The sequence below is a fragment of the Paramormyrops kingsleyae genome, chromosome 2 (genome assembly GCF_048594095.1).
Source record: "Paramormyrops kingsleyae isolate MSU_618 chromosome 2, PKINGS_0.4, whole genome shotgun sequence".
NCBI classification, from domain to species: Eukaryota; Metazoa; Chordata; class Actinopteri; order Osteoglossiformes; family Mormyridae; genus Paramormyrops; species Paramormyrops kingsleyae.
In genome coordinates this window covers 42213257-42237857 of record NC_132798.1, presented here as the reverse complement: position 1 = coordinate 42237857, position 24601 = coordinate 42213257, and the positions used below count along the sequence as shown (strand labels likewise).

General features: G+C 52.2%; 1 protein-coding gene across 14 annotated transcripts in view; it reads left to right on the top strand.

Moving 5' to 3' along the window:
• Positions 1-24601, top strand: part of LOC111850557 (probable E3 ubiquitin-protein ligase HECTD4) — a 51439-nt gene that overhangs the window by 5312 nt on the left and 21526 nt on the right. For 2 of the 14 annotated variants that reach the window (XM_072709151.1, XM_072709152.1), the window contains exons 2-43: positions 154-698; positions 1842-1931; positions 2395-2522; positions 3866-3974; positions 4139-4277; positions 5019-5189; positions 6136-6328; positions 6747-6908; positions 7057-7170; positions 7396-7536; positions 7723-7961; positions 8047-8189; positions 9178-9248; positions 9333-9516; positions 10660-10780; positions 11061-11189; positions 12000-12124; positions 12828-12981; positions 13527-13630; positions 13700-13904; positions 14488-14607; positions 14702-14806; positions 15269-15432; positions 15517-15762; positions 16215-16407; positions 17648-17752; positions 17833-17921; positions 18145-18311; positions 18835-18970; positions 19231-19375; positions 19650-19816; positions 20521-20667; positions 20746-20930; positions 21061-21214; positions 21336-21616; positions 21759-21948; positions 22270-22351; positions 22447-22649; positions 22949-23084; positions 23512-23694; positions 23954-24118; positions 24307-24476. In XM_072709151.1, coding sequence (XP_072565252.1) covers positions 154-698; positions 1842-1931; positions 2395-2522; positions 3866-3974; positions 4139-4277; positions 5019-5189; positions 6136-6328; positions 6747-6908; positions 7057-7170; positions 7396-7536; positions 7723-7961; positions 8047-8189; positions 9178-9248; positions 9333-9516; positions 10660-10780; positions 11061-11189; positions 12000-12124; positions 12828-12981; positions 13527-13630; positions 13700-13904; positions 14488-14607; positions 14702-14806; positions 15269-15432; positions 15517-15762; positions 16215-16407; positions 17648-17752; positions 17833-17921; positions 18145-18311; positions 18835-18970; positions 19231-19375; positions 19650-19816; positions 20521-20667; positions 20746-20930; positions 21061-21214; positions 21336-21616; positions 21759-21948; positions 22270-22351; positions 22447-22649; positions 22949-23084; positions 23512-23694; positions 23954-24118; positions 24307-24476 — 6800 coding nt within the window. The remainder of the gene's footprint in view (positions 1-153; positions 699-1841; positions 1932-2394; positions 2523-3865; positions 3975-4138; positions 4278-5018; positions 5190-6135; positions 6329-6746; positions 6909-7056; positions 7171-7395; positions 7537-7722; positions 7962-8046; positions 8190-9177; positions 9249-9332; positions 9517-10659; positions 10781-11060; positions 11190-11999; positions 12125-12827; positions 12982-13526; positions 13631-13699; positions 13905-14487; positions 14608-14701; positions 14807-15268; positions 15433-15516; positions 15763-16214; positions 16408-17647; positions 17753-17832; positions 17922-18144; positions 18312-18834; positions 18971-19230; positions 19376-19649; positions 19817-20520; positions 20668-20745; positions 20931-21060; positions 21215-21335; positions 21617-21758; positions 21949-22269; positions 22352-22446; positions 22650-22948; positions 23085-23511; positions 23695-23953; positions 24119-24306; positions 24477-24601) is intronic. The other 12 variants (XM_072709164.1, XM_072709160.1, XM_072709163.1 and 9 more) reach the window with 9 other exon arrangements.

Below are 24601 nucleotides of genomic sequence, written 5' to 3'. Positions count from 1 at the left end.
GTCATGGCCCAGCTGTGACTGCTATGGCCCAACTCAAGATTGACTGCCTTTAGTTAAAGGAGTTCACATGCAGTGATGTCATGGTTGCCATGCAAGCCTCTGTATTATAAGATAATCAATTAACGAATAACCCCCCCCCCCCATACCCCGCAGATTCTCACTTTTGAGACGAAGAACCCGGCAGAGCTGGCCGAGCGCCTCCGCGCCGTCTGTGGCAACCAGAGCAATGCTTACGCCCGTCTGCTGGAGTATCGGCTCAATGCACTGCGTGGCCTCTGGGGGGCGCAGCGGCAGCTGGCCCTGGAAGAGCAGCAAGAGCGGGAGGGCGCCGGTGACGAGGAAGCGCTGGCCCTGCTCAAGCGACAGGGCCTGCTGCAGCAGCCCGAGCAGGCACCCTTCACATCGCGCGTGGGGCTCCTGCTGGTCTTCCCGCTGCTGCAGTCGCAGTCACGGAGCGACCCGGCGCTCTGTGGCGTCACCGCTGAGGTACTACTGGCCTGCCTGCGTGACTGTCAACCGCTCAGCCTGAGCAAGGAGCCCGCTGACTGCCTCAGTGGCCTGGAGGGCCTTCTCTGCTCCTGGCTGGAGGACGAGGACGCGCCGGGCCAGAGGCAGCAGCGGCCTGCCGGCCTCCAGCCTCACGGCCACCGCCAGCGTGAGAATGCTGCCGCCGCCCTGGTGGCGCTAGCCTGTGCTAGGTGAGAATGTGTCAGTGCTGATTGGCTGCTGCTTTCTTGGGGGGTGGGGCTACTGTACACTCAGTTATGACAGATACTCTAGTGAGTTAGTGTTTTTTAGTTTATTCACAGGGAAGCACAGACAACATACTAAACCTCGATCATCCTCTTTCATCTTTAAATAGGTCAGTGCTGCTAGATTTTTTTTGTGTGTGTTAATGCTTAGTGGGCTGTGCAGTACTGTTGGAAACAGTTATTGCTGTCCTGTTATTGCTCAGACTTGTCTGGTTTAGGGATCTGAGTTAGAGATCTGTTCCCATGTCCAGGTTATGGGTTCAAATCCTGTAGCAAACACAGTAATCATATCATTACTGGGCCTGCTGGTGTTGCACTCCAGAACGTCCCCTTTTGTGCCCTGCTTCAGAAATGCCTACTGTTGCAGAGAATGCACCTTTTCCCCTAGTTGAACAGGGTCCTCTAACCGAACAGTTCTGAAGTTCTTTGTGTTTTTAGCCAAGATCTCCACCCAGAGTTTGTGTCACGTGTATTTTTAAATCCAGTTTAAAAGCCATCTCTTTTGCGTGCTTGAAAAAAAAAAAACTGGTTAAAATGTGAATGTTCGTTTTAAAAAGGATGAAATACTTGTAATACAAAGTCTGTCCCGGGCATAACTTTGTGAAAATTTGTAAAACCTCATCTATGTAAATTTATGAAACCTTAAGTACATGTATGATTAGGGAGTGTGGTTGTATCATTACTGAGATGTCACCAATCCAGATGGGTATAGGAATGCAGTATAGTTTCAGAATTCCCACTGATGACTTCACCCCCTGTATGACCTCACAAGATCATATACTGATTACACGGACATACCCAGACAGGCACAGAATGAGAATGTTTTCCAGTTGTCCTTAGTTCTATCACTGCAGATATATTTTGTGTGTGACTTACTACCAGCTATCACATTAATTAACACTTTCTTTGGTATGATTTACTGTATTATCTTCAGTTTGAGGCATTGTTGTTCATTTGTGGCAGCTGCTTTTTCCCCACAGATTAGAGGTGTTGTGATGAAATACGTGGCACACAGGCCACAGCGACCCCAGGCCTCTGGAGAGTCTGCTCCTGCTCTAATGGGCTTCCTTCCGGCCTCTTCTGTTTCAGGGGCTCACTGAAGACCTTCATCCACACAGTGCACCTCTTGCAGAAGCAGACAGACCTGGGGCAGCTTCCAGTAGCTGACGTGTTGTACAGGTAAAGAAAGGGCCTTCTCTCACCTGCTTCTCTCTTCCTCTTTTGTCAGTCAATCTTGAGTCTGTTGGTGCCATTATCTGCTTTAACTGGCTTCAGTCTCTCTGTAACCATCTCATTCGATATCTGTAATCTCCAGTTAAACAGTGTGGCAGGACCTCCTTTTTAAAGGGGCACTGAGTGAAGTTTCTCAACTAGCCCAAAATGGTCCTCTGCATTTGAGTTTTCTGCGTTCTTTATTTTATGAGGGGCCCCGCGAGGCCGTGCGAGTGCCCCGCGCTCTCCAGGTTGCTCCCTGCTTTGCTCTTCATCCTTCTTCCTGCTGGCAGTTGATTGGAGGCTGCTAAACTGGTTACTGCTTACTGTTTCCTGTAGTTGGTTGTATAGAAGCACTTTAGCCTGGGCTGGCTGGACTAACCCAGTATGGTGTTGTTTAGAATGTGACCGCCTGCCCCACCTCCCATAGGCTGCTGCTGCTGGAGGGAGGGCCGGGATCGCCATCATGCCTGCTGGGCAGCAAGCACAGCGTCTCCTGGGGTTTCGAGGATATGCTGCCAGCACCAGACAGCGCTGCGGCAGGCTCCGAGAGCAAAGGTGAGCTGCGGCTCGGCCCCCCTGGCCCTCCCACAGCGCAGTCCTGCAGGTCTCGGGCATTTTCAGCTGACCTGTGCTTCTCAGTTTATATCCCAGTGTGACCTGGTTTGGTGATCTCCCTCAAATCCTCCATTCACTGGGTGACCATCTCTATTAAACAAAAACTTATGTGGGTTATGCACACTGTGTCGATGCCTCTGTAGTTTATCTGCTCTCTGCTGCTGTTTGTGTGTTTTAGTGTGGGTTTGGGTTCTGTGTGTGTGACAGTGTGTGGGGAGGCCACTTTAATTCGCCTTTTAATGTCCGTGGCCCGATTTACGCCGCACAAAAAATTCACAGCAGTAAGACAGCCAGAGGAAGAGGTGCTGGTGCCGGCGGATTGATCAGCGATTTCATAAGTTTTCCATTTTTTTCAGATGCAAATAAAACGTGTGGGGCTATAAAAAAACTGGAAATGTATTGTTTGTTTTTGGAGATTAACCAGCCCCTTTGTGTTGCCCCTAGCGTGCAGCAGCCCTGTAGAATACTGCCCACGGACGAGGGACTGGGAATCCCTAGTCTAAAGAACATCTTTTATGGCTTTCTATGCACCATGGTCATGTGATTTTGGGCTGAAACTCTGGGGAGGTCAGACAAAACCAGACAAAAGCCACACAAATCCCCGGATGCTTCAGAGTAACGATGAACCCATTGGCATGTGCGCATTACATGCTGCGTCTGCTTTCCGCAGTGAATGAACTGTCCTGTAATTTGCCAGTAAATGATTGAAGGTGCTCTGGTCACAGCCCCTATACAGTTCACCGGTGCTTGGAGATCAGCTGATGTTTTGTTGGTTCACTTGCTGATTCTGCGTCATGGTTCGCTGGGTTCATGACTCTGGTTCCCAGCACTGGAGCAGGGTCCTGAAATGGTTGGACATGAACCGTGAGATTATGGCAGGCCCCCAGTACCACCGCTGCTAACTGGGGCCGTGTGCTGTGTGTGTTCATGAGGTATAAAGACAAGGGAAGAGGGAGAAAGTGATGTGTGGCTCCGACTTCTGTGCCCATGATCAGAAGGCTGTTGGTTCAAATCCCATGGTTGGTAGAGTGATTTTGCTGTTGGGCCCTTGAGCAAGACCCTTAACCCAAGTTGCCCCAGGGACACTGGCTGACTCTGCTCTCTCACCCCCTGACCGAAAAAAACCATGTGATAAATAAATGTAGATGTAGGAATGTTAAGTGTGAGTTACTGAGTGTGATGTTAAGTGTGAGTCTCTCTCTCTCTCTCTCTCTCTCTCTCTCTCTCTCTCTCTCTCTCTCTCTCTCTCTCATTTACTTGTCTCCCCTCCCATCTTGTCACAGACACGGACCTGGGGCGTTGCCTAGCCACGGATGGACTCTATCTGTACACCACCAACTCCATTGGGAAGGGGATCAGCAAGCTGGGCTCTGGCCTTCATGGGACTCTGCGGTAATACAACACCCACCCCATTACCAAGCTAAAAATACAACCCCCCCCCCCCCGACCTCCGAGAAGGACAGCATGCTGACATGCTCTGTGTGCCCTGCCGGCGCGGGCTGATGATGTCGGTGGTCACCTGAGTGTGATGTCGTTGGCCTCTTCTCTATCCCCAGGGGCTTTGTGTACTGTCGCAATGAGGAGCTGGAGCCTGGTTGGTTGGTGTTCGGCAGCGGGCGCCTTCTCCATCGGCCTGCCTCCTTCGATGCCAAGCCTCATCAGCTGTGCCAGGTCATCGACCAGTTCAGCCTCCAGGTACCACCCCCTCCCCCCGGCTCCCCATTCCAGTGGTAGACAACCCGCTGTCACAGCAATAATGGACATCATTCCCTCCCATATACCACTAAGCCAGATTTCATTTAAGCAGCACTCCATTGATGAAGTGCAACAAACACGTTTTACATTTTCTTCTCAAACATTAGACTAGATAAACATACCAGGGCAGTTTGGGCACAACATTTTCCACCACTAACAGCAGCTGACATTAGTGGAAAAATAGCTGATTGGTTTTTGTGAGTATGATTAGTGATGGAACTGTGGGAGGCCATACTGAGCATGTACAAACCAGCAACCATGGCGAGGTCATATTTCGATTGGCTTATTGCAGTCAGGAGGCAGGTCTTTGTTTCAGTTTTGCAAATAAGGGTTTGTCAGGCGTGTTACATTAGTAAGGTTTTCAGTGAAACATTTTGTGATTAAGGTATAAATTTGCACTTAAAGGTTGGGAGAGTTATAGATCTGTTAGAAATTAAAAAAATTTTAATTAAAAGCCATATCGAACATTTTGTTGTCACCCCAATTTAGCCCTCATTTACAGCATGAAATATTGACTGTGTCTACATAAGGTGACCTCCAGAAGTCCATGACTTAAACATCAATATTCTTGTATTTATTTTTGTGTGAGTAAATGTCATTTAGAGATCTGGTGTCAGTGATTATGATGTGTGGGGTCAGGATGATCGGGCTCTGCTTAGCACCTGCTTCGGGTCCCTGCAGGTGTGCCAGATCGTACCCATGCCTGCTCACCATTTCCCTGTGGGCAGCAACATGACCACCTTACACCTCTGCTCTGATGGGACCTACCTGTACTGGATCTGGTCTCCAGCCAGCCTCAATGAAAAGACCCAGAAGGGCCACTCGGTCTTCATGGATGTCTTTCAGCTGGTGGTGAGTTTCCTCATAGTCTTACTTTCAACTTGCTTAACATAATCAACAGGATGAAGGATGATTTATTTCCTGAACATGTAGCCATCAGACAGCAGGTTCATTTGATATGTAATAAATGTAATTAAGTGGTAATGGGTATAATTAAGTTGAATAAATGTAATTAAACAGCATCATAAAAATCATCCCACAGATGGATTTTTGTTAGTTTGGACAAGCTCCTAGCAGTTTGGTATCCTGGGAATAGTTTGGGAAAAATTGTTGTGTGTAGACTAATGGTGCTTCTCCACTGCCACCGAGAACCAAGCCGTACCCGAGGCATATCACAAACTGAGGGTTTGTCATAGCAAATTTAGCAAGCCTTACCTGAGCTAGTAGGCAGGGCCGAAAAGTGACCACACCAAGCTGGTTGCGTCACTATCAATTCACGGATATCCAAGATTATCAGAAGCAAATGAGGGTATATTCTATATATTATCCATTATTAGTACCATCGTGCATCGCGATGTATTGATGCATTCCCGATAACTTGGAACTTTAACATTTCCAACCACCTACTTAAAGTATTATAGAACAACTGAAAGGAAGGGCTTCGTAATGCAAATTTATGTAAGTGAATGCTAATTCTGTTAGTATTTGATGCTAACATAAGACAGCAATTCTCACAGTCCCGCTATTGGATATATATATAAAATAATAATAATTGCACATAGTAAATCATGATGTATACTGTGTGAGCAGCAAAGTTTTTCTTTGGTTTTACGTCACTGTTGCTTTTACTGAGCCTTTATCAAGCCGACCCTTCTGCAGTGGAAAACCAAAGCGAGCTGGAACCGCGTTTTAACTAGTCTCTATTTGCAGTACAGCACAGTTCCTGTTTGCCAGTGGAAAAGCGCCATATGGCAGCGGCCCTGACCTGACTGGTGTGCTCTCCGGCTCCCCCCTACAGACTCGGACAGGCCTCTGCGAGGCGGAAGTCCTGCAGGAGCGGGTTATCCTGACGCGCAAGGAGGGCGAGTCCTCAAAATGTCTGAACGACCTGCTTCTGTCACGCATGTCGCGCTTCCGTGCCTCGCACTCCGCCACGCTGGCCGCGCTCACAGGCTCCGCCCTCACCAACACGGTGAAGGAGGAGCAGTCTGGTACGCCAAGGAGGGGGGAGGGGCTAACGTGAGGCAGGAGCTACTGCTTACAGCTCGCCGAGCGCCATCAGCTAACTTCTGAGCTAAAATGCTTGGTTATCAACATATAAGCAGCCGTTACTCTTTGAGTCTGTATGATTCACATTGAGCCCAACCCTTGGCATTTTAAGACCTATTCATCTCCTAAAAATCCTGCTATATGGAGGGGGCGATTAGGCCGTTTTACAATCGGCAGGTTTTTCAGTGTATTTTCTATGCAGGTTTAGTGAGACTCATCCCCTTGAGTGGTTTTGACGTTTACTTGAAGTGGTAAAAGCTGATCCTTCCTCTGCTTGTGTGAATATTGCCTCCTGCTGGCCACTTATAGCTCTGTGTGACAGTTCCTTTTGGCAATGTTTGAGCCTCCCTTTTTCCATAGCAGTGAATACCAGCTGCGGGCTGCCCCTTAAGACGCTGCGCAGGACCCCCATGTACGTGTGCGGCACCTACCTGGTGATGCTGGCATCACCCCCCGGGGTGTCTGGGAGCTCAGCCACGCGCTCCTTGTTCGGGGGCAGCAGCGGCCTTTCATCACTTAAGAGTAAGTGAAAGCCTCCTGTGCACGGCCACCCCGCTGTGCGGCCTCTCACCACTCCACGGTCTTGCCCTCCATGCTTTCCGTCGAGTCTGTTGATGGCTCCGTTCTGCCTCTTCCCTTAATTACCATGGCATCTCCCCTGGCCCGTCAGTCCTGGCCTCCAGCCTGGTGTTCAGTCTTGCGGATGGGCAGTTCAGCAGCCGAGCCGACCTCATCGACGCCCCGGGCAGCTCTCTGGGACGTGGGGCGCAGGTTCCAGGCCTCGGTAAGGAACTCTTAACACAACTGAACTCCTCAACACGTGTGGAAGTGTGATGCTAGTGAGTTGCTGTTACTGTTTCAGTTACGGTGTCTAGGGACTAGCTCCCACAATGCATCATCAGTAGAGCATCAGCACCTTGGAGCACTTCTGATGTTAACTTGGAATTCCAAGTGCATTTGCTCGTCTTACCCTAGAGACTGCTGACCCCCTCTCCTCTTCTACACCCAGGGGCGTGCTATGATACACTCAACAACCTTATCTGGACCTGCTCCAGCGACTACATGGACCAGTGGTGTAACCCAGGCAACCAGGCCTTTCATCATGTATGCCACAGGCTGGGTGTCAGCCACATCATCAAGGAACCCAAGGGTGAGTCATGAGATGATCCAGATGGGGATGGAGACTCGAGCCTTTGACGGACCTTTATCCAAACTCATCCCTGACTGACTCGGGCTGATGTTTTCTAGTAGAGTACTTTTTGTTGGAGTGAGAGGTAGCAAAGCTCTGAACTGAATTCTGCGTAAGGAAGAACATGTGCGGAATTTCATCTGTCAGCAGAGGAGACTGTGCCCACGAGCGAGGTGATCAGCCAGCTGCTGCACCATGTGGGGGCCATGTGCATCCACCAGCTCAATGTGCTGGCGGCCAGCGGCGGCGGCCTCCCGGCTGGGGCCTTCCTGGGCAAGCAGCAGCCCATCGAGGCCCAGCATTTCAGCAGCATCTGCGACATCATGGAGAAGGCTATGGTCAACGGGGACACCTGCATCATCCGCTGTATCCTGGTGGTCTTCCAGGTACTGTCCCCGCCGCAAGCCGCCCCTGCCACACTCCTCTCTCACTCCATCGTGGTGATGGTTTTTCTTGGTCTTCTGCCCTAAGGTGGTGTTTAGATTTTTTAACCCGCAGTCAGAGCAGAACCGTGAAAGTGTGCGGCGCTCCGGCCTCCTCCTGTGGCAGCTCCTGATGGCGCCAGCCGATCAGATCGGTGCCGAGATCCAAAGGGAGGTGTGCCTGGCCATCAGGTAAATGGTCACTGGGGTGGTGTGTCCATACAGCCATATGAGCCATGCACCCTCATTAGTAACACTGGAAACACTGAGGAGTGACCCATACACACAGCCACAGCAGAACACTTCAGAATACACATACGCACTGCAGAACATATGCACACCACTGCAGAATACACACACATACACTGCAGAATAAACACCCACAGCAGATCATTGCAGAATACAAACACGCACACACTGTAGGACACACACAGCAGAACATTGCAGAATACACACACATACACACTGCAGAATACACACACATACACTGCAGAATACACACACATACACACTGCAGAATACACACCCACAGCAGATCATTGCAGAATACAAACACGCACACACTGTAGGACACACACAGCAGAACATTGCAGAATACACACACATACACACTGCAGAATACACACACATACACACTGCAGAATACACACACATACACACTGCAGAATACACACCCACAGCAGATCATTGCAGAATACAAACACGCACACACTGTAGGACACACACAGCAGAACATTGCAGAATACACACACACACACACTGCAGAATACACACACAGTCCCCGTATTCATATCTTTATGGGGACACTCTCTTCATTCCAATGAGCATGACCCTTATCTCAGCAATGGCAACCCTAACCCCTACCCTGCCCTAACCTTAACTTAAGTAACCAAACAAAATACAAGACATTTGGAATTTTTAGTTTTCTGATTGCAGTCACAGATTTTATGAAATTGAGGTTATTTTTGTGGGTCCTGTTTCTATCATATTGTGAGGAAATCTGGTCCTCACAGTATAATAATTCCTAAAATGTGTGCGTACGCACACTCACGGACACGTGCACACACACACACACACGATAATGAATTTCAGTCCTGACTCGTGGATGGGCCTCTGACATGCCAGTATCTGAAAGCCTCAGCTGGAATGGGCTTTCCTTAATTACTTTTTCCTGCTGCAGTTCGGGGCTAAACACCTTGTATCAAGGGGAAACAGAACTAAATAACCTACTGAAGCTTGTCCTTACAGAAGGTGAGTGTTTGGCTGTCGTTTCCTCCCTGTCCTGTACAAGTTGGCTTTGGGTTGGAGTTCACCAGCGGGGTGGGGTGTTTCTAGGTGCGGCCTCAACATTCCTCCTCTGGGGGGGTGCCGCAGACAGCTGGGTAACCTGTGTGCCCCGACGGGCTTTTCCAGGGGAACGTAACAGTGGCCTTTCTCAACTGCGGGACGTCATCCTCACTAACCTCGCCGTGCAGCTGCAGAAGAACCGCTTTGGAAGTGACGATGATGACCACTACAGGTGGGAGGAGGCCAGGAGACCCTATCTGCTGTCTGTTCTTCCTTTCTCTCAGTATTCTACTCTCTTCTCTCTCTTAGTGACCTAATAGATTTCATACACTGAAGCAGTATCTTGATTTGGGAGGCGACATCTTTCCAGATTCTTAGTATAAAGTGCTGTTTGAGGTGTACTGTCTATAGGAAATGCCAGATCAGTTCAAGGTTGAGGTTCTGCATGAGTGATCATGTGGGTGTAAGTCATACTGGTGCCTCCCTGAAGCTGGGAGCCTGGGGCAGATGGCAGGGGGTGCTGCTGACTCTGAGATGTTGCAAGGCTGCCTGCTGACTCTCCCAACTGAGATGGAGTCAGGTGACCTGCGGACTCTAAGATGGTGTCAGGCCGCCTTGTAGACTCTACTGACTCTGAGATGGTGTCAGGCCGCCTTGTAGACTCTACTGATTCTGAGATGCTGTCAGGCTGCCTTGTAGACTCTACTGACTCTGAGATGCTGTCAGGCTGCCTTGTAGACTCTACTGACTCTGAGATGCTGTCAGGCTGCCTTGTAGACTCTACTGATTCTGAGATGGTGTCAGGCCGCCTTGTAGACTCTACTGACTCTGAGATGGTGTCAGGCCGCCTTGTAGACTCTACTGACTCTGAGATGGTGTCAGGCCGCCTTGTAGACTCTACTGATTCTGAGATGCTGTCAGGCTGCCTTGTAGACTCTACTGACTCTGAGATGCTGTCAGGCTGCCTTGTAGACTCTACTGATTCTGAGATGGTGTCAGGCTGCCTTGTAGACTCTACTGATTCTGAGATGCTGTCAGGCTGCCTTGTAGACTCTACTGATTCTGAGATGCTGTCAGGCTGCCTTGTAGACTCTACTGACTCTGAGATGGTGTCAGGTTGCCTTGTAGACTCTACTGACTCTGAGATGGTGTCAGGTTGCCTTGTAGACTCTACTGACTCTGAGATGGTGTCAGGTTGCCTTGTAGACTCTACTGATTCTGAGATGCTGTCAGGCTGCCTTGTAGACTCTACTGACTCTGAGATGGTGTCAGGTTGCCTTGTAGACTCTGCTGACTTTGAGATGGTGTTAGTCCACCTGCAGACTGAGATGGTGTCAGACAGATTCTGCAGACTGATGGTGTCACCTGTCCACAGGCTGAGTGATGAGCTCCTCCACTGTATTCTGAAGACTGTCGTCCGGGAGTCCTGTCTCCTCATCACCAAGTGTCAGACCATCACCAAGGATGACTTCCAGAAGCTTCTCTCCACTGTGCCAGTGCGTGTGCGGCCTTTGCTGTGTATTATCTCTGTAATTCGGAGTCTGAATGATTTTGATTACTAGGATTATTACTCTAATTTTGTTCCAGGACTTTTGTTCTCAGGCTGGGTGTGTGTATCTCTGGGGGGGGGGGGGGTTGAGAGATTTTTCCCTCCACTAGTTGATTTTTTTATATTTGTCCCAAATTCCTTCATTATATGCTACATTAATTACACTATGTTTTAAAATAAAACCAAACTAAAGACTTTAAAGTGCACATTCCCCCTCCCCATGGCAGGTGGCCTCCCCTAGCCTGCGCTACCTCATGGCTGTTCAGAACCACCTGCTCAGCAACACGGTTCTGATCCGCCCCGATGACAGTGATGACAGTGACAGCTCCCTGCAAGGGGAAACAATGAAGGTACAGGTAAACATCCCCTTTAAATACCCATTCTGCTGTGCGTGTGGCCGCCCCTGTGGCTCGCTGGCCCAGCTTTGCTTGTGAGGGCAGAGGCAATGCATGCTGGGTAGCCAGCCTCTCCCATTTCTGTGACAATGGCTTTCATTTTGCAGAGGTTTTGTGAAGCCTGCTGTATGTGCTATGTTTTTATGCTACTGCTTCCCTCGGCACCGAGGGGGGTCTTTCAGAGAGGTGTATTGTGGGAATAATCGTTAGTAGGAACAGTTACTGAAAGACATTGAGGGATACTTCACTATGCAAGGTTTGTAAGAAAAACTTTGGAAAGGTCATTAGTTGGGATAGCCATGTTCATGAATTCTACCCTTGAAATTATTTTTCAAATTTTTGAGTGTGTTTCACGTCTGATTTGGAAACGGCGTGAGGCTTTGAAAAGCAGGTACTGGCCCTTTAATTTGGTGCTTGTACAGTAACTTGAATACTGGGTGATTCGTAGAGGTGTAATTTTGTGTATAATTCAGTTCTCCCATTTTTGTGATAAGCTAATAAGCTGATGCTCATTAGATTTATTGTTGCAGTGGGATTACGGTAAATCTGATGGGCCTTAAACTGTTCATTGCCCTGGCTTTGACTACCCTTCAGTGCAAAGCCCAGAGCATTCTCAGCCTGGTGTTGACTGTGTAGAGTTTGGGGTTTACTCTGGGGTCATCCACGGTGGGCCAACCTCCATGCTGACTAATGGAGTGAGGTGGCAGGTGTGTCAGCCTGTGTCCTCAGAGGGGAAGCTGTCACGGAAGCGGGCTTGTCTGTCATTCCCAGGAACTGCAGGCCAGCATCCTGTCCCTAGCGACCAAGGTGCTGGTTGGCTGTGACGAGGTGTTGGAGACGCTGCAGCAGGTCACCACCGCCCTGATCAACAGCGACATCCCCGACCGGGAGAGCAGGTGCGCCTGCGGGGGCCGGACGCTCTGGCGGGAAATGGGGGGGGGGGGGTCGTGTCACATCTGGCGACAGGCCTGGGCTTTGATCTGATGATGTTTCATTTGAGCTGACGCACAGCTTGCCCGCTGACCTGAGGCAGGTGAATTTAAAAAGCTGAAATGCTCTGGTGGCTGCAGAGCGCCTTTATTACACTGATGCTTTTCAGAGAGGAAACATAAAATAGAAATGGCTTCCCTGTGCTGGGCCAGCAGCCACTCAGATCTGCAGTGATAATGTATTTGGATCTCCCCCCCCGTCTCTCTTCTTGGTCTCCCATCCTCCTCTTTCTGAGTGCCGCCGTACCTCCCTCTGTCTCCTCTGCTCCATCTCTCTCGTTTTTTCTTCTGTGCACTTGCCCTTCTCCCCCTCCATCTCCAACTCCCATTCCCTCTTTCCGCTCCATCTCCTCTGCCTCCCTTCCCATCCTTCTTTTTCTGTGTGCCCCCTTGCCTCCTTCCGTCTCCTCCTCTCCATCTCTCTCTCCTTCTTTTCTCTGTGCACCCGCCCATCTCCCACTCTCTCTCCACTACCTTCCCTCCCATCCTCTTCCTCTGTTGTGCCACTCTGCCTCCCTCCGGCTCCTCTTCTCCGGTTCCTCCTTTCTGTCCCTCTGTGCACCTGCCCATCTCCCCGTCTCCATCTCTCATTCTCTCCGCTCTGCCGCAGGCTGAAGGGCCTGGAACAGGTGACCAAGGCCACCATGTTGGGCCACCTGTTGCCAGTTCTGCTGACGTCGCTGATGCACCCCAACCTGCAGACTCTCACCCTGGCCGACGCTCTCATGGCTCAGCTGGTTCAGCTGGTTCTCTACACCAGCCAGGTTCACTGCCGCCATCTCCTGTGCCGTCCGCAAGTGCCGGGTTCCCTGGAAACGCGAGCGTCTTATAAACTATTTATAACCTTTCTGTGTTTTGTTTAAATAATCCTCCCAAACAGCTTCTGTAAGCGGTCTGGTTAAACGCCCACATGCTGGTCATTAAACTATCCCCATGTGCAGCGAGAGCCGGTTCATTAACTAGCTCGTATGGCAAACCGTTATCATCTGGTAGTTGGGGAAACATCAGCTGTGGCCTGTACAAGTTTCAGCTTTCTCCTGGGAGGCTTGATTGTTGTGAGTAATTGGAAAGTAATAGAATAAGAGTTTATACTTGACTCTGTGGCCATCTTGTAAGATGGGGCTGAATATGAGCTGTTAATTGAGTTTTCCATCCACAGACCTACACAAACGCCTTTATGTGCGGGAGGGGCAGGACTGTGTCATGTACATCGCTGTTTGTTTGCACGCTTCTTCCTTGATGGTACGGCGTCTGTTGCTTCTCTCCTGTGTCTCTGTCTGACTTTTGTGTTTTCCATCATTGTTCCCAGACTGCATTGCTGCTGAAGACCCAGTCCCCCCTCTTTACGGAAGGTGCCACACCTACATCAGGGCCCCCTGGACCAAGGGGGAAGGTGACCCCTGCTGACGACAGGTAGTACTGCCCTAAGGCGCAGATTGCAGGTCCTGCTGAGTGGCGTCCTTGACGGCATTTCCTCTGCAGTCTGCGGATCCTGGAGGAACGTGAGGAGCCCGGCTTCCTGACGGGACTGAAGATCCCAGCACCTTGGGCGGCGGGCAAGACCGTGGAGACGGTGCACCCGGTACGGGACAACTACAAGTTCAAGGAGACTGTGCACATCCCCGGGGCACGGTGCCTGTACCTCCGCTTTGACCCGCGCTGCTCGTCACAGTACGACTACGACAAGGTGTGTGTGTGTCTGCCTGCCTGTCTGTGTCATTCTCTGTCTGTCTCTGTCTGCCTGCCTGTCTGTGTCACTCTCTGTCTGTCTCTGTCTGCCTGCCTGTCTGTGTCACTCTCTGCCTGTCTCTGTTTGCCTGCCTGTCTGTGTCACTCTCTGTCTGTCTCTGTCTGCCTGCCTGTCTGTGTCACTCTCTGCCTGTCTCTGTTTGCCTGCCTGTCTGTGTCACTCTCTGCCTGTCTCTGTTTGCCTGCCTGTCTGTGTCACTCTCTGTCTGTCTCTGTTTGCCTGCCTGTTTGTCTTCTGTGTGTTTGTGTGTTCACACGCTGTGTTTTTCGCTCTACCACGTTTTGCTTTTCTGCTACATTACCAGCTGAGTGAGTGCTGTTTCTGAACAATCTGAACAGACGTGTCTCCGAACATTAAAATGAATTTGGGAATTCAGTCTGTACCATGCAGTTCTGGTTTGTAGAATGGTGGGAAGCTTTCAATCAGATTATTTTTGATGCCTTTGTCTGCTGTGTCTACATGCGCTGAATGTTTCTCTTCCTCTCTGCCCTTCTCTCCCACGGCTGGTTGGGTGTCAAAGCTGGTGATCTACGCCGGCCCCAACACCAACAGCCGCAAGGTGACCGAGTACGGAGGCAACACGCTGGGCTACGGCAGCCGCAGCGTCCTGGGCACCGGCTGGCCCAAGGACCTGGTCAAGGTGGGCGGCTCTGCTGGGATGGGCGTGGCTGGGAAGGGGGCAGAGCGTGGAACTTGGGGTCGCACGGCGGCTTACCCAGGGCTCTCTGTGGCAGGTGGAGGGCGACACGGTGACGTTCTCCTTCGAGATGCGAAGCGGGCGGGAGCACAACACCCCTGACAAGGCCATGTGGGGCTTCTCCTGCACGGTGCGGGCGCAGGTGAGGCCCAGACGCACACGCCGCTCTCGCCGCGGCCCAGACGCGCGCCGCCGCTCTCGCCGCGGCCCAGACGCGCGCCGCCGCTCTCGCCGCGGCCCAGACGCGCGCCGCCGCTCTCGCCGCGGCCCAGACGCGCACACGCCGCTCTCGCCGCGGCCCAGACTATTCTCAAGTGACCAAAAAGAAAACATGGATTACAATATGATGTCATTCTTTCCAAAAAGTAAGCCAACATTTAGAAGCCAAATTGAGAAAAATAATATGTAGAGCCATCTTCAGCAGTGATAGCTTTCTTCAGCTTGTCGATGTTGGAGGCCGTTTATGCTCAGCCCCCCTAAGCTTCTGCCACAGCATCTGTGGGCTTGAGGTCAGCACTTGGCCAGTCCATCACCCGGAGTGTTTTCCTCTTCAGCCATTCTGAAATCCAAAATTCCTGGGCTTTCCCTCTCCTTCTCTGTGCAGGAGTCGTCCGAGGATGTATCTGGCGGCCTGCCCTTCCTGGCAGACCTCGCTCTGGGCCTCTCAGTTCTGGCCTGTTCCATGCTGCGCATCTTGTACAACGGGCCTGATGTGACCCGCGAGGAGGTGGCCTGCCAGGACCTGCTCTGCTCCAAGCTGCTGCAGAGGTGGGTGCCTAAGCCATGCTAATGCTAACATTGACGCTAATGTTCACACCACCACGTTAACGTCACGCCGCTCGCGTCCCCCAGGTGCCAGTGGCAGGTAGAGGCCAACGGTGCCATCTCCCCGGCCCTGACTCCCAGCCCATCGCCACTGCCGCTCACCATCGAGGAGGACCGCGAGTTCATCTACCCCTCGGACGCGCTGATGCCCCCACCAGGGCTTATGCCTGGGGCTTATTTCGACCTACCACGCATCCGCCTGCCCCCGGGAATCATGAGCCGTCTGCGGGAGGTGTCGGGCAGGGCCAGGCCCCAGTTCCGACCCAGTATCAAGTAAGGAACCGGGATTCACTCTGCTGTCCCGCTCTCTGATTTTTTCTTAAATAACACCAAAATGGTAGCCCCACTTAATAAATGGCAGTACAGGTACATTTTCTGCTGCGCCTTGACCTTTCACCTCTGTTACATCATCATCCAGCTGCAGCGTACTGAGTGTCAGCGCTTCTTACCTCTGCTTCCTCACTTAATCGTCCTGTGGGTTTTTAAAGCTGATTCATAATCCAGAGCTTTGAGGAGCCATGGTGTCAAAGGTCATGCTGCTTAGATCTTGTATGTGACTCACATCATGGCGATGTGGTCCCCTTTGATTGGTCCCCATAATGGCCACCTTTAAGCTCCCAGCTGTGGGTAATGGGGGCCCCCAGGCCGCGCCTACCTGTTCACTAGCAGAGTTCCATGCTGGCCTCTCTAGACTTGCCTGTCTTCGCTCCCCTCTGCCCCGACAGGGAGGTGATCCGGCCAGATGTCATCGAAGAGGTCATCGTGTCTTGTGTCATCAAACACCTGGCACTGGTGGATGCTCTCCAGTCTCTAGTCAACTTCCAGTACCGTGAGGAGCACTCTGAGGAACATGACCTGCTCTGCAAGATCATGGCGGAGACCTTCAAGAAGATCAACGCCATGGAGCGGCAGCTGCAGGTTGGCGCCTGTGTCCGTCTCAGCAGTTATACTTATGTTAATGAAGTCATTTGGGCATTTAGTCTCATTACTGCATCTCACCTGCAGCAATTTATTTGTGCTTGTCCACAGTTGACAGCTATGGCAGTGATTAGTAATACACTGAGCTAATTAACCTGATTGGTGTGAGCTGTAGTTCTGACTGCATTAACAGTGTTTTGAGTAGAGGAAGATTAGTAAATGAAATGTAAGTATATAACAATTGAAGTTAATATTGCTGTAGCACGTCTCCTGTGTGAGGTGCAGTGATTGTACTGGGTGTATGAGAGCCTGGCCAGCAGCTGTCTGAGTATGTGAACCAGCTGCCATTGGTGCAAGTGTGTGTAGTAAAGGTGAAGCAGAGGCTGTCATTTTATTCAGCTCTGTCATCTCCATGAAGTTGTTATGAAGTACGAGGGTAGCTCTCAGCCCAGGAATTACAGAACCCAAGGCATTCCGGGTGCGTGCTGTGCTGCGACTGTAGCTGGTGGGGACCTCAGTGGCTGCGTCACCATGACCATTTTAATCCACAATGTGTCTGTGCGTGCGTGTCTGTGCGTGCGTGTCTGTGCGTGTGTGTCTGCGTGCGTGTCTGTGCGTGCGTGTCTGTGCGTGCGTGTCTGTGCGTGCGTGTCTGTGCGTGCGTGTCTGTGCGTGCGTGTCTGTGCGTGCGTGTCTGTGCGTGCGTGTCTGTGTGTGTCTGTGCGTGTCTGTGCGTGCGTGTCTGTGCGTGCGTGTCTGTGCGTGCGTGTCTGTGCGTGCGTGTCTGTGCGTGCGTGTCTGTGCGTGTGTGTCTGCATGCGTGTCTGTGCGTGCGTGTCTGCGTGCGTGTCTGTGCGTGCGTGTCTGCGTGCGTGTCTGTGCGTGCGTGTCTGTGCGTGCGTGTCTGTGCGTGCGTGTCTGTGTGTGTGTGTGTCTGCGTGCGTGTCTGTGCGTGCGTGTCTGTGCGTGTGTGTCTGCGTGCGTGTCTGTGCGTGTGTGTCTGCGTGCGTGTCTGTGCGTGCGTGTCTGCGTGCGTGTCTGTGCGTGTGTGTCTGCGTGCGTGTCTGTGCGTGCGTGTCTGCGTGCGTGTCTGCGTGCGTGTCTGTGCGTGCGTGTCTGTGCGTGTGTGTCTGCGTGCGTGTCTGTGCGTGCGTGTCTGCGTGCGTGTCTGCGTGCCTGTGCGTGCGTGTCTGTGCGTGCGTGTCTGTGTGTGTGCTCGTGGTCCGTCCCCCCTCTGCAGAGCGTAGCTGAGCTGGAGCAGAAGTGGCAGGGCGAGGTGGAGGAGGCGCAACAGGGCAAGCTGGAGAACAACATGCCCTTCTTCTACGATTACCACTTCTTCGAGGTGCCATCCGTCCCCAGCGAGCATTACCCCCAGGCTCCGATGGAATTCTTAAAGCTGATCTTTTCTCCTGGCTTTTCCAGAATAAGATTAAGGAGCTGGAGCTGCTATGTTCCCTGAAGGAGGTGCCTTTAGACTGCAGCGATCTGGAGAATGTGGTTCTGGCCTTGAGGTAAGAGTATGGATCAGTCTGGACCATGGAGATCTCACGCCTTCCCTGCAGGCACCTTCAATATGATGTCTGTACTTTCTTAATATTAAGCAAATCTAAACAGGGGCCAGACTGGCTAAATGTATGTTAAATATTCTACAGGGTGAGAGAAGACTTCCATAGAATATGCACTCAGAGCTCTGTCTCTCTGTCTCTGTCTGTCTGTGTGGGGGGGGGGCTGCAGGGAGAAGTTCTTCCAGGAGGTGAACTCCCTGCAGCAGAAGACAGGAGGCCCCCTGGCCAAGACCCGCTCCCTGGTGAAGAGCCTGATGAACCGTACAGAGCTGCTGCTGCATGTCACCATCGCTCCCCACTCACGCAGCCTGGCTGGGACACCCTCTGGGACCCCAGGTGAGCCCCCCACCCATGGGGGGGTGCAGTCTGTGTGCTCCACATGTGGTTCACTTCACATGCTATTAAAATGCTATTAAGTGGATCGGTGTCTCTAAATTGCCTGCTGTGTGTGTGTGTGTGTGTGTGTGTGTGTGTGTGAGAGAGAGAGAGAGAGAGAGAGAGCCCCCTGTGAAGGACTAGCTTCTTGCCTTGAGCTCTGTGCTTCTTGCAATAGGCTGGAATAGGCTGCAGGCCCATCAAGATCCTGTACTGGATCGGGCAAAAAGATTAAGTTAATCAGATTAATACCCACATCAACAGTGACAACGTCATTGCTGTCAGCGGCCTTGGCGAATAAGTCATTCCGATTAGTAACTGGTGGAAGGCTGTGTGTTCAGTCTCTCTTTGCTGTAGTTCTTTTGATGGTTGCCAGCATTTGGCAGCTTTCTCCTGGCCTCAGTCATCATGCATATTGAGGCTGTCTGTACTGACAGCATGTTTGCCGTCTGCATGGCCGGCTATTAAATTGCTCCCCCTTCAGCCTGCAAGTCGGTGTCGGACACCAAGTCCACCGTGCCCCCGGTGAAGCAGCCGGTCTTCCTGCGCAGCATGTCTGCGCCCTCTGACCTGGAAATGATCGCCAACCAGGACCTGGAGTTCACTCACAGTAGCCAGCGGTCAGTGGCGGAAGCACTCTCCATGGGAGAGAGCAGCTTCCCATTTGAGTCTCTTAAAGGAAATAAAAATGTGTTACATAATTATTTTCCTCCTTCCCAGGAGGTTTACAGAAATCTTTTTTATACACTGTGTTTTATGTAATGTGCTCTTGAAATAAACTGTTCTGTCATTGTGAAATAATCACTTGCTGATTTAGTGAATCTGGTGGGATTGCAGTTTTCCTTTCGGTGAACCTGACCTATTCCTGCCCCACCACTAGGAGGCGCCACCACCCAACCAGCCACCGCAGCAGCTCGTTCACCCTGCTGCAGTCGCTGGCCATCGAGGACAGCCGGGATAAGCCCACGTACAGCGTGCTGCTGGGCCAGCTCTTTGCATTCATCGGCACCACGCCGGACCAGGCCGTGAGCAGCCTGCCGCCTATAGCCCGCCCCCCCCAGCTGTCCCGCACAGTTTTACTCTGTTTTGTTTGTCCCATGTTTTTGCTGATAGTTTTTATACTTCACTACTGCTTTATATGGAGAGAGACTTGTTTGGACTTAATGCACACTCACAGCGGAGCTCACCAGCCCTGCCTGCTCATTGGCTGCCTAAGCCGCTTACACTTCCTGCTTCCTGTTCACCAGTTCTGGTTGTAGAAACCACAGCAGGCTGACGAAGCTCTCGGCTCCCGTTTAGGTGTCCAGCAGCAGCTTCCTGTCGGCCGCACAGACCCGCTGGAGGAGGGGCAACACCCGCCGGCAGGCGCTGGTGCATATGCGGGAGCTGCTGACGGCCGCCGTGCGAGTGGGTGGGGTCACGCACCTGGTGGGCCCTGTAACCATGGTGCTGCAAGGCGGGCCCAGGTACGATAGCCATTCTTGAGTGTGTGCAATGTGTAAAAAGGCACGGCCAAATATTGGGAACACCACAAGCAAAAGGATTGCAAGGGTGAGTCATATTAGGGAGAATTCCAGTTAATATCTATAAATGTCAGTTATTAGAGACTGGGCGGTCAGTGCTTTGGTTTGCAGGCCAAGGACATATAGTCAGGGTCCAAATGACAGGTGCAGTACTCACAAAACCTGCAGAATCATGGTGAAATGTTTCAAAAGTCATGAGAGTATATAGCAGAAACAGTGTTTATTTTATCTGGCTTCTGCATTTCAGTTGGATCTATGCAGACCTTTTAAAAAATTTTTTGCATGCATGTATTATTCAGATACTAAATGTGCAGACCCCATATTTGGATTAAACTAGCTTAAAATGTCTTTTTACTGATTGCGTCCTTAATAGATGGCATGTTCTAAGCTGATGGTTATAGTGGGGTTAAGGTGTATGAGCTCTGTTTTAATTACATGGAGGCCTTAATCGTTTAAGACTGGATTGAAACCCTCACAGGGCTGTAAGTCCACAACTGAGATGCGGAGAGATTAGGAGATTTAACTGGAGCAGAAACCAGAGGTTGTGTGCAGCACATTAGGACCATGGTGGCCTATCCAGTTTCTGCTGCCTGCGGGTTCGGCACGCCCAGCCCAGGATGAAGCTCCAGAATGTTTCTTCATGGCAGGATCGAGGAGCTGACGTGCGGGGGCATGGTGGAGCAGGTCCAAGAGGCCTTTGGAGAGACCATGACGTCCGTGGTATCGCTGTGTGCCCGCTATCCCATCGCTTGCGCCAACAGCATCGGCATGCTCTGCACCATCCCCTACACCAGGTGAGAGGGTCACCGAACCCCCACTGCACCCCCCTATTCTGCGGAGAGATAGGTCCCTGACCAACATGCCCACCCCAGGAGTGAGGAGCAGTGCTTGGTGAGGAGCGGCCTGGTCCAGCTGATGGACCGCCTCTGCAGCCTCAGCGGGCAGCGCGACAGCAGCTCCAGCGAGAAGCAGACCCGCAGGCAAAAGGTGGCCACCATGGCCTGGGCTGCCTTCCAGGTGCTGGCCAACCGCTGCATCGAGTGGGAGAAAGTGGAAGGTATGCTCTGCTGACTGTCCAGTAGGGGGCACTGCTGAGGGACCTGTTTGTTCATATAATCTCTGGCCACACAAAAGACACGTGACCCCCAGCTAAGCACCACCCCACCACACACTCCTTTCCCCAACAGGTGGCTCCACGGATGCAGTGCATTCTGGGTTGGCGCGGCAGGTATCCAGTCTGCTGACCAATCATCTGGCCCGGGCCACCGAATGCTGTGGGAACCAGGCGGCTGGGAATGAGGCTCTGCAGGATGTGCTGAGCCTCCTCAACGACCTGTCCAGGTGTGTGTCTGCCTGTGCGTCTTAGTTTATGTCTGTAAAGAAGGGAGTTGGTTGTTAGTCCTCAAGAAAAAGGGAAAACCTACATTTTCTCTGCATGTGTGTGTGTCCCTGCCTATTCCAGGAGCCACATAGGAAAGGCCATACTGAGCCAGCCAGCCTGTGTATCCAAGCTGCTGTCACTGCTGCTGGACCAGCGGCCGTCGCCCAAGCTGGTGCTGATCATCCTGCAGCTGTGCCGTGCAGCGCTGCCTCTCATGAGCGTGGAGGACTGCCGCAATGTGGCTCTGCCGCCCTGGAGCTACTCCATGCACGCGCTGGACACCGAGCAGCCGGACTCCGGAGACCCGGCCTCACGCATCGCCTCCTTGCTGTTGGCAAAACTGGCCGACTACGTGGTGCCAGGTGAGCTGCCCGCCCTGCCCTCTCGCTGCACTGGGCCATCCTCCCACCACACCCCACCAGGCTGCCCTCTCATCCTGCCCCTGGGTCACCCCCCTGCCCGCCCCGCTGGGCCGCCCTCCTCATCTGTACTCCTCCGCTCCAGGCTGCCAGACCCTGCTGTCCCCGAGCTCATCAGAGCCCGACACCAGCCTGACCCGCCTGAGCCCCAAGGGCTCACTGAAGCCCGATAAGGACGTCGAGGAGGAGGGGGAGGCCGTGGACGGCAAGCTCTCCATCTTTATCCACAAGCGCGAGGACCAGTCGTCCCACGAAGTGCTGCAGCCGCTGCTCAGGTACGAATGTCCGCGTACAGCGGGGGTGTTAAGGGGGGGTTCTCAGCACACGGTTTTCTTGCTAGTCGTCATAGTTATCATCTGTATGTTTGGCAGAATGACATTAAGAGCCAGAAACCAGCTGAAGTTTAAACGTGTAATCTTGTTTCTTAACAGTATCTGATGCATGTGAGGTTCCTCAGTTGTTAAATCTAGCGTCAGGGTATGTGCAGGGTATGTGCAGGGTATGTGCAGGGTATGTGCAGGGTATGTGCAGTGCTGTTCCTGCCCTGGGGGTGCGACTCACCCTGGGCTTTGGCTTTCCTCCTCCCTGGTCTGCAGCAGTTCTGAGGGCCGCCCCTTCCGGTTGGGCACCGGAGCCAACATGGAGAAGGTGGTCAAGATGGACCGCGACATGACCAAGGTTGGGGGCTCTGTGACGTCATCACGAGGTGGGGGTCAAAGTGGCATAAGGTTTTGCTGGGCAAGTTGCAGACTTGCGGCGTCTCTCTGGATCAGAGTGGGAGCTGTGAGGTGGTGACGGAGGAGGCGGCTGCCGCGCTGCGCAAGGCCACCAAGTGGGCCCAGTCGGGCCTCATCGTCAGCGTGGGGCCCCCAGTGGAGGCGCTGTCCCTGGAGACCGCCGGCGGCGTCACCGCAGGAGACAAGAAGAAGTCGGCTCAGACGGCCGTGTGCCGCGAGAGGAACTCTGAACTGGCCAGGTGGGGGGGGGCATGTATGGCCTCAGAATGGTTCATCCTGGGGGGGGGGGGGGGGGCATGTATGGCCTCAGAATGGTTCATCCTGGGGGGGGGGGCATGTATGGCCTCAGAATGGTTCATCCTGGGGGGGCGGGGGCATGTATGGCCTCAGAATGGTTCATCCTGGGGGGGGGCATGTAACGTTCTCTGTCTGACACAGCAGACTTCTCATGGGTGCTTCTCAACCTTGCGGTTAAGTCGCCGTATCAGACTGTGACCATAGGGGAGCAGTGACTGACCCTTGCCCTCTGGTTCTACAGGTCGGACCCCGTCAGGCCCTTCATCAGTGGCCACGTGGCCAATAGTATGGCGGCTGAGGTCATCGCCCTGCTGCACAGCCTGCTGACGGCGCCGGAGTCCAACACAGCCCAGATCTGGACCAGCACCGTTGAGAAGGTCTGCTCAGGGACTACACTGACGAGGTCACATGCCAGCTTCGGTCTCAGACCAGGGTTCCAATTAGAGTGCTGCTTTTCTGCTTTTTTTGCCCTTCTAATGACCTCATTTCTGAGCAGGAGGCTGCCAGCTACTGGGACTGGGTAGTTAATTAGCTTAGTTCCAAAGGACTGCATAGGCTTCAGCCCCCCCCCCCCCCACAAGAGTCTGAAGGTCCCAGTGTTTGAATTGAACCAGCCATGATAGCAGGAGATGATTGGGATGGAACTTGACAGACTGTTAATGATTAATGACGGGAATTGCAGATTAATTACTGATTAAATTATGTTGAGGTTGATCAGTCTAACCACGTTTTGATGTGACCTCAAGGATGGCATCGATTCTGCTCGTGGTTGTGTAGATGATGATGGTGCCCCCCCCCCCCCAGGTGCTGTCGCGGGCCCTGATGTACATCCCTCAGCTGGGCAAGTACGCCGAGAGCATCCTGGAGAGCGGCGGCAGCAGCGGCCGCAAGCTGTCCAAGCTGCAGGCCATCGGCAGGCAGGCGGTAGCAGCCCTGTGCGCCCTGGGAGGCTTCAAAGAGACCATCAAGATCGGCTCGGAAGTGCAGGTGCGTTGCTGTGCCGGCCTCTCCTGGCCTCTTCTGACATGCGACTTCAGAGTATATTTTATCATTTAGCCTAAAACATTTGTCAGTTTTCAGTTGTGTAATTGGCATTCTGTGGTAACACAGAAAAGTAGCCAATTGAACTGAAAAATAAAAATGTTTTTGAGTATTTCCCTTTTTTTCAGCACTTGCATAATCTTTCCTCACATTTTTGCAACTATTTTTGCAAATACTTGATTTGCTGTTTCCTATGCTGGCCCAGGTGCTGGGGAAAGGGATTCTGGGAAGTGTGGGTGTAGTCATGTCCATCAACGAGCAGGAGGGCATCGCCACTGTCAAGTTCCCATCCTGTGATTACCGGAAGACCTGCAAAGCCTCCGATGTTCTCACGGTGCCTATTTCACGCCTGTGTACCCCACGCTCCGAGGTGAGCCCTCTCAAAATGTCCAGTATCGTCTTAAAATTGTTCAAGATATTCTATTTTGATACATATGAAAATGTAATGTACCCTGAAGTCATGGATGGATGGATGGATGGATGGATGGATGAATGGATGACTGTATTTGCACTCGACCTCCACTCTTCAGTGTCTTAATTTCATGCTTGTGCCTGCAGGCCTTACCTCTGTACAAGCTCTCCATCACTGAGAAGGTGGTGCAAGCTGTGCAGTCCATGCTTCTGCCACAAGAGGGCAGCCTCTCCATCCACACATCGCTCCCGGCCTCCGGGGATGGCTCCAGTCCTGTCATGGCGGCGGTGCGCCTGCTGGCTGAGATCCGCACCCGGTCAGTCCCACTTTGGGTTTTGCCAAACGTTTATCAGTTTTAGACTGTGGCAAAACAAGATTTGATTTATTTCATTTTTTTGAGATGATGCAAAGGCTCAGAAATCTTTTTATAAATCATTTATA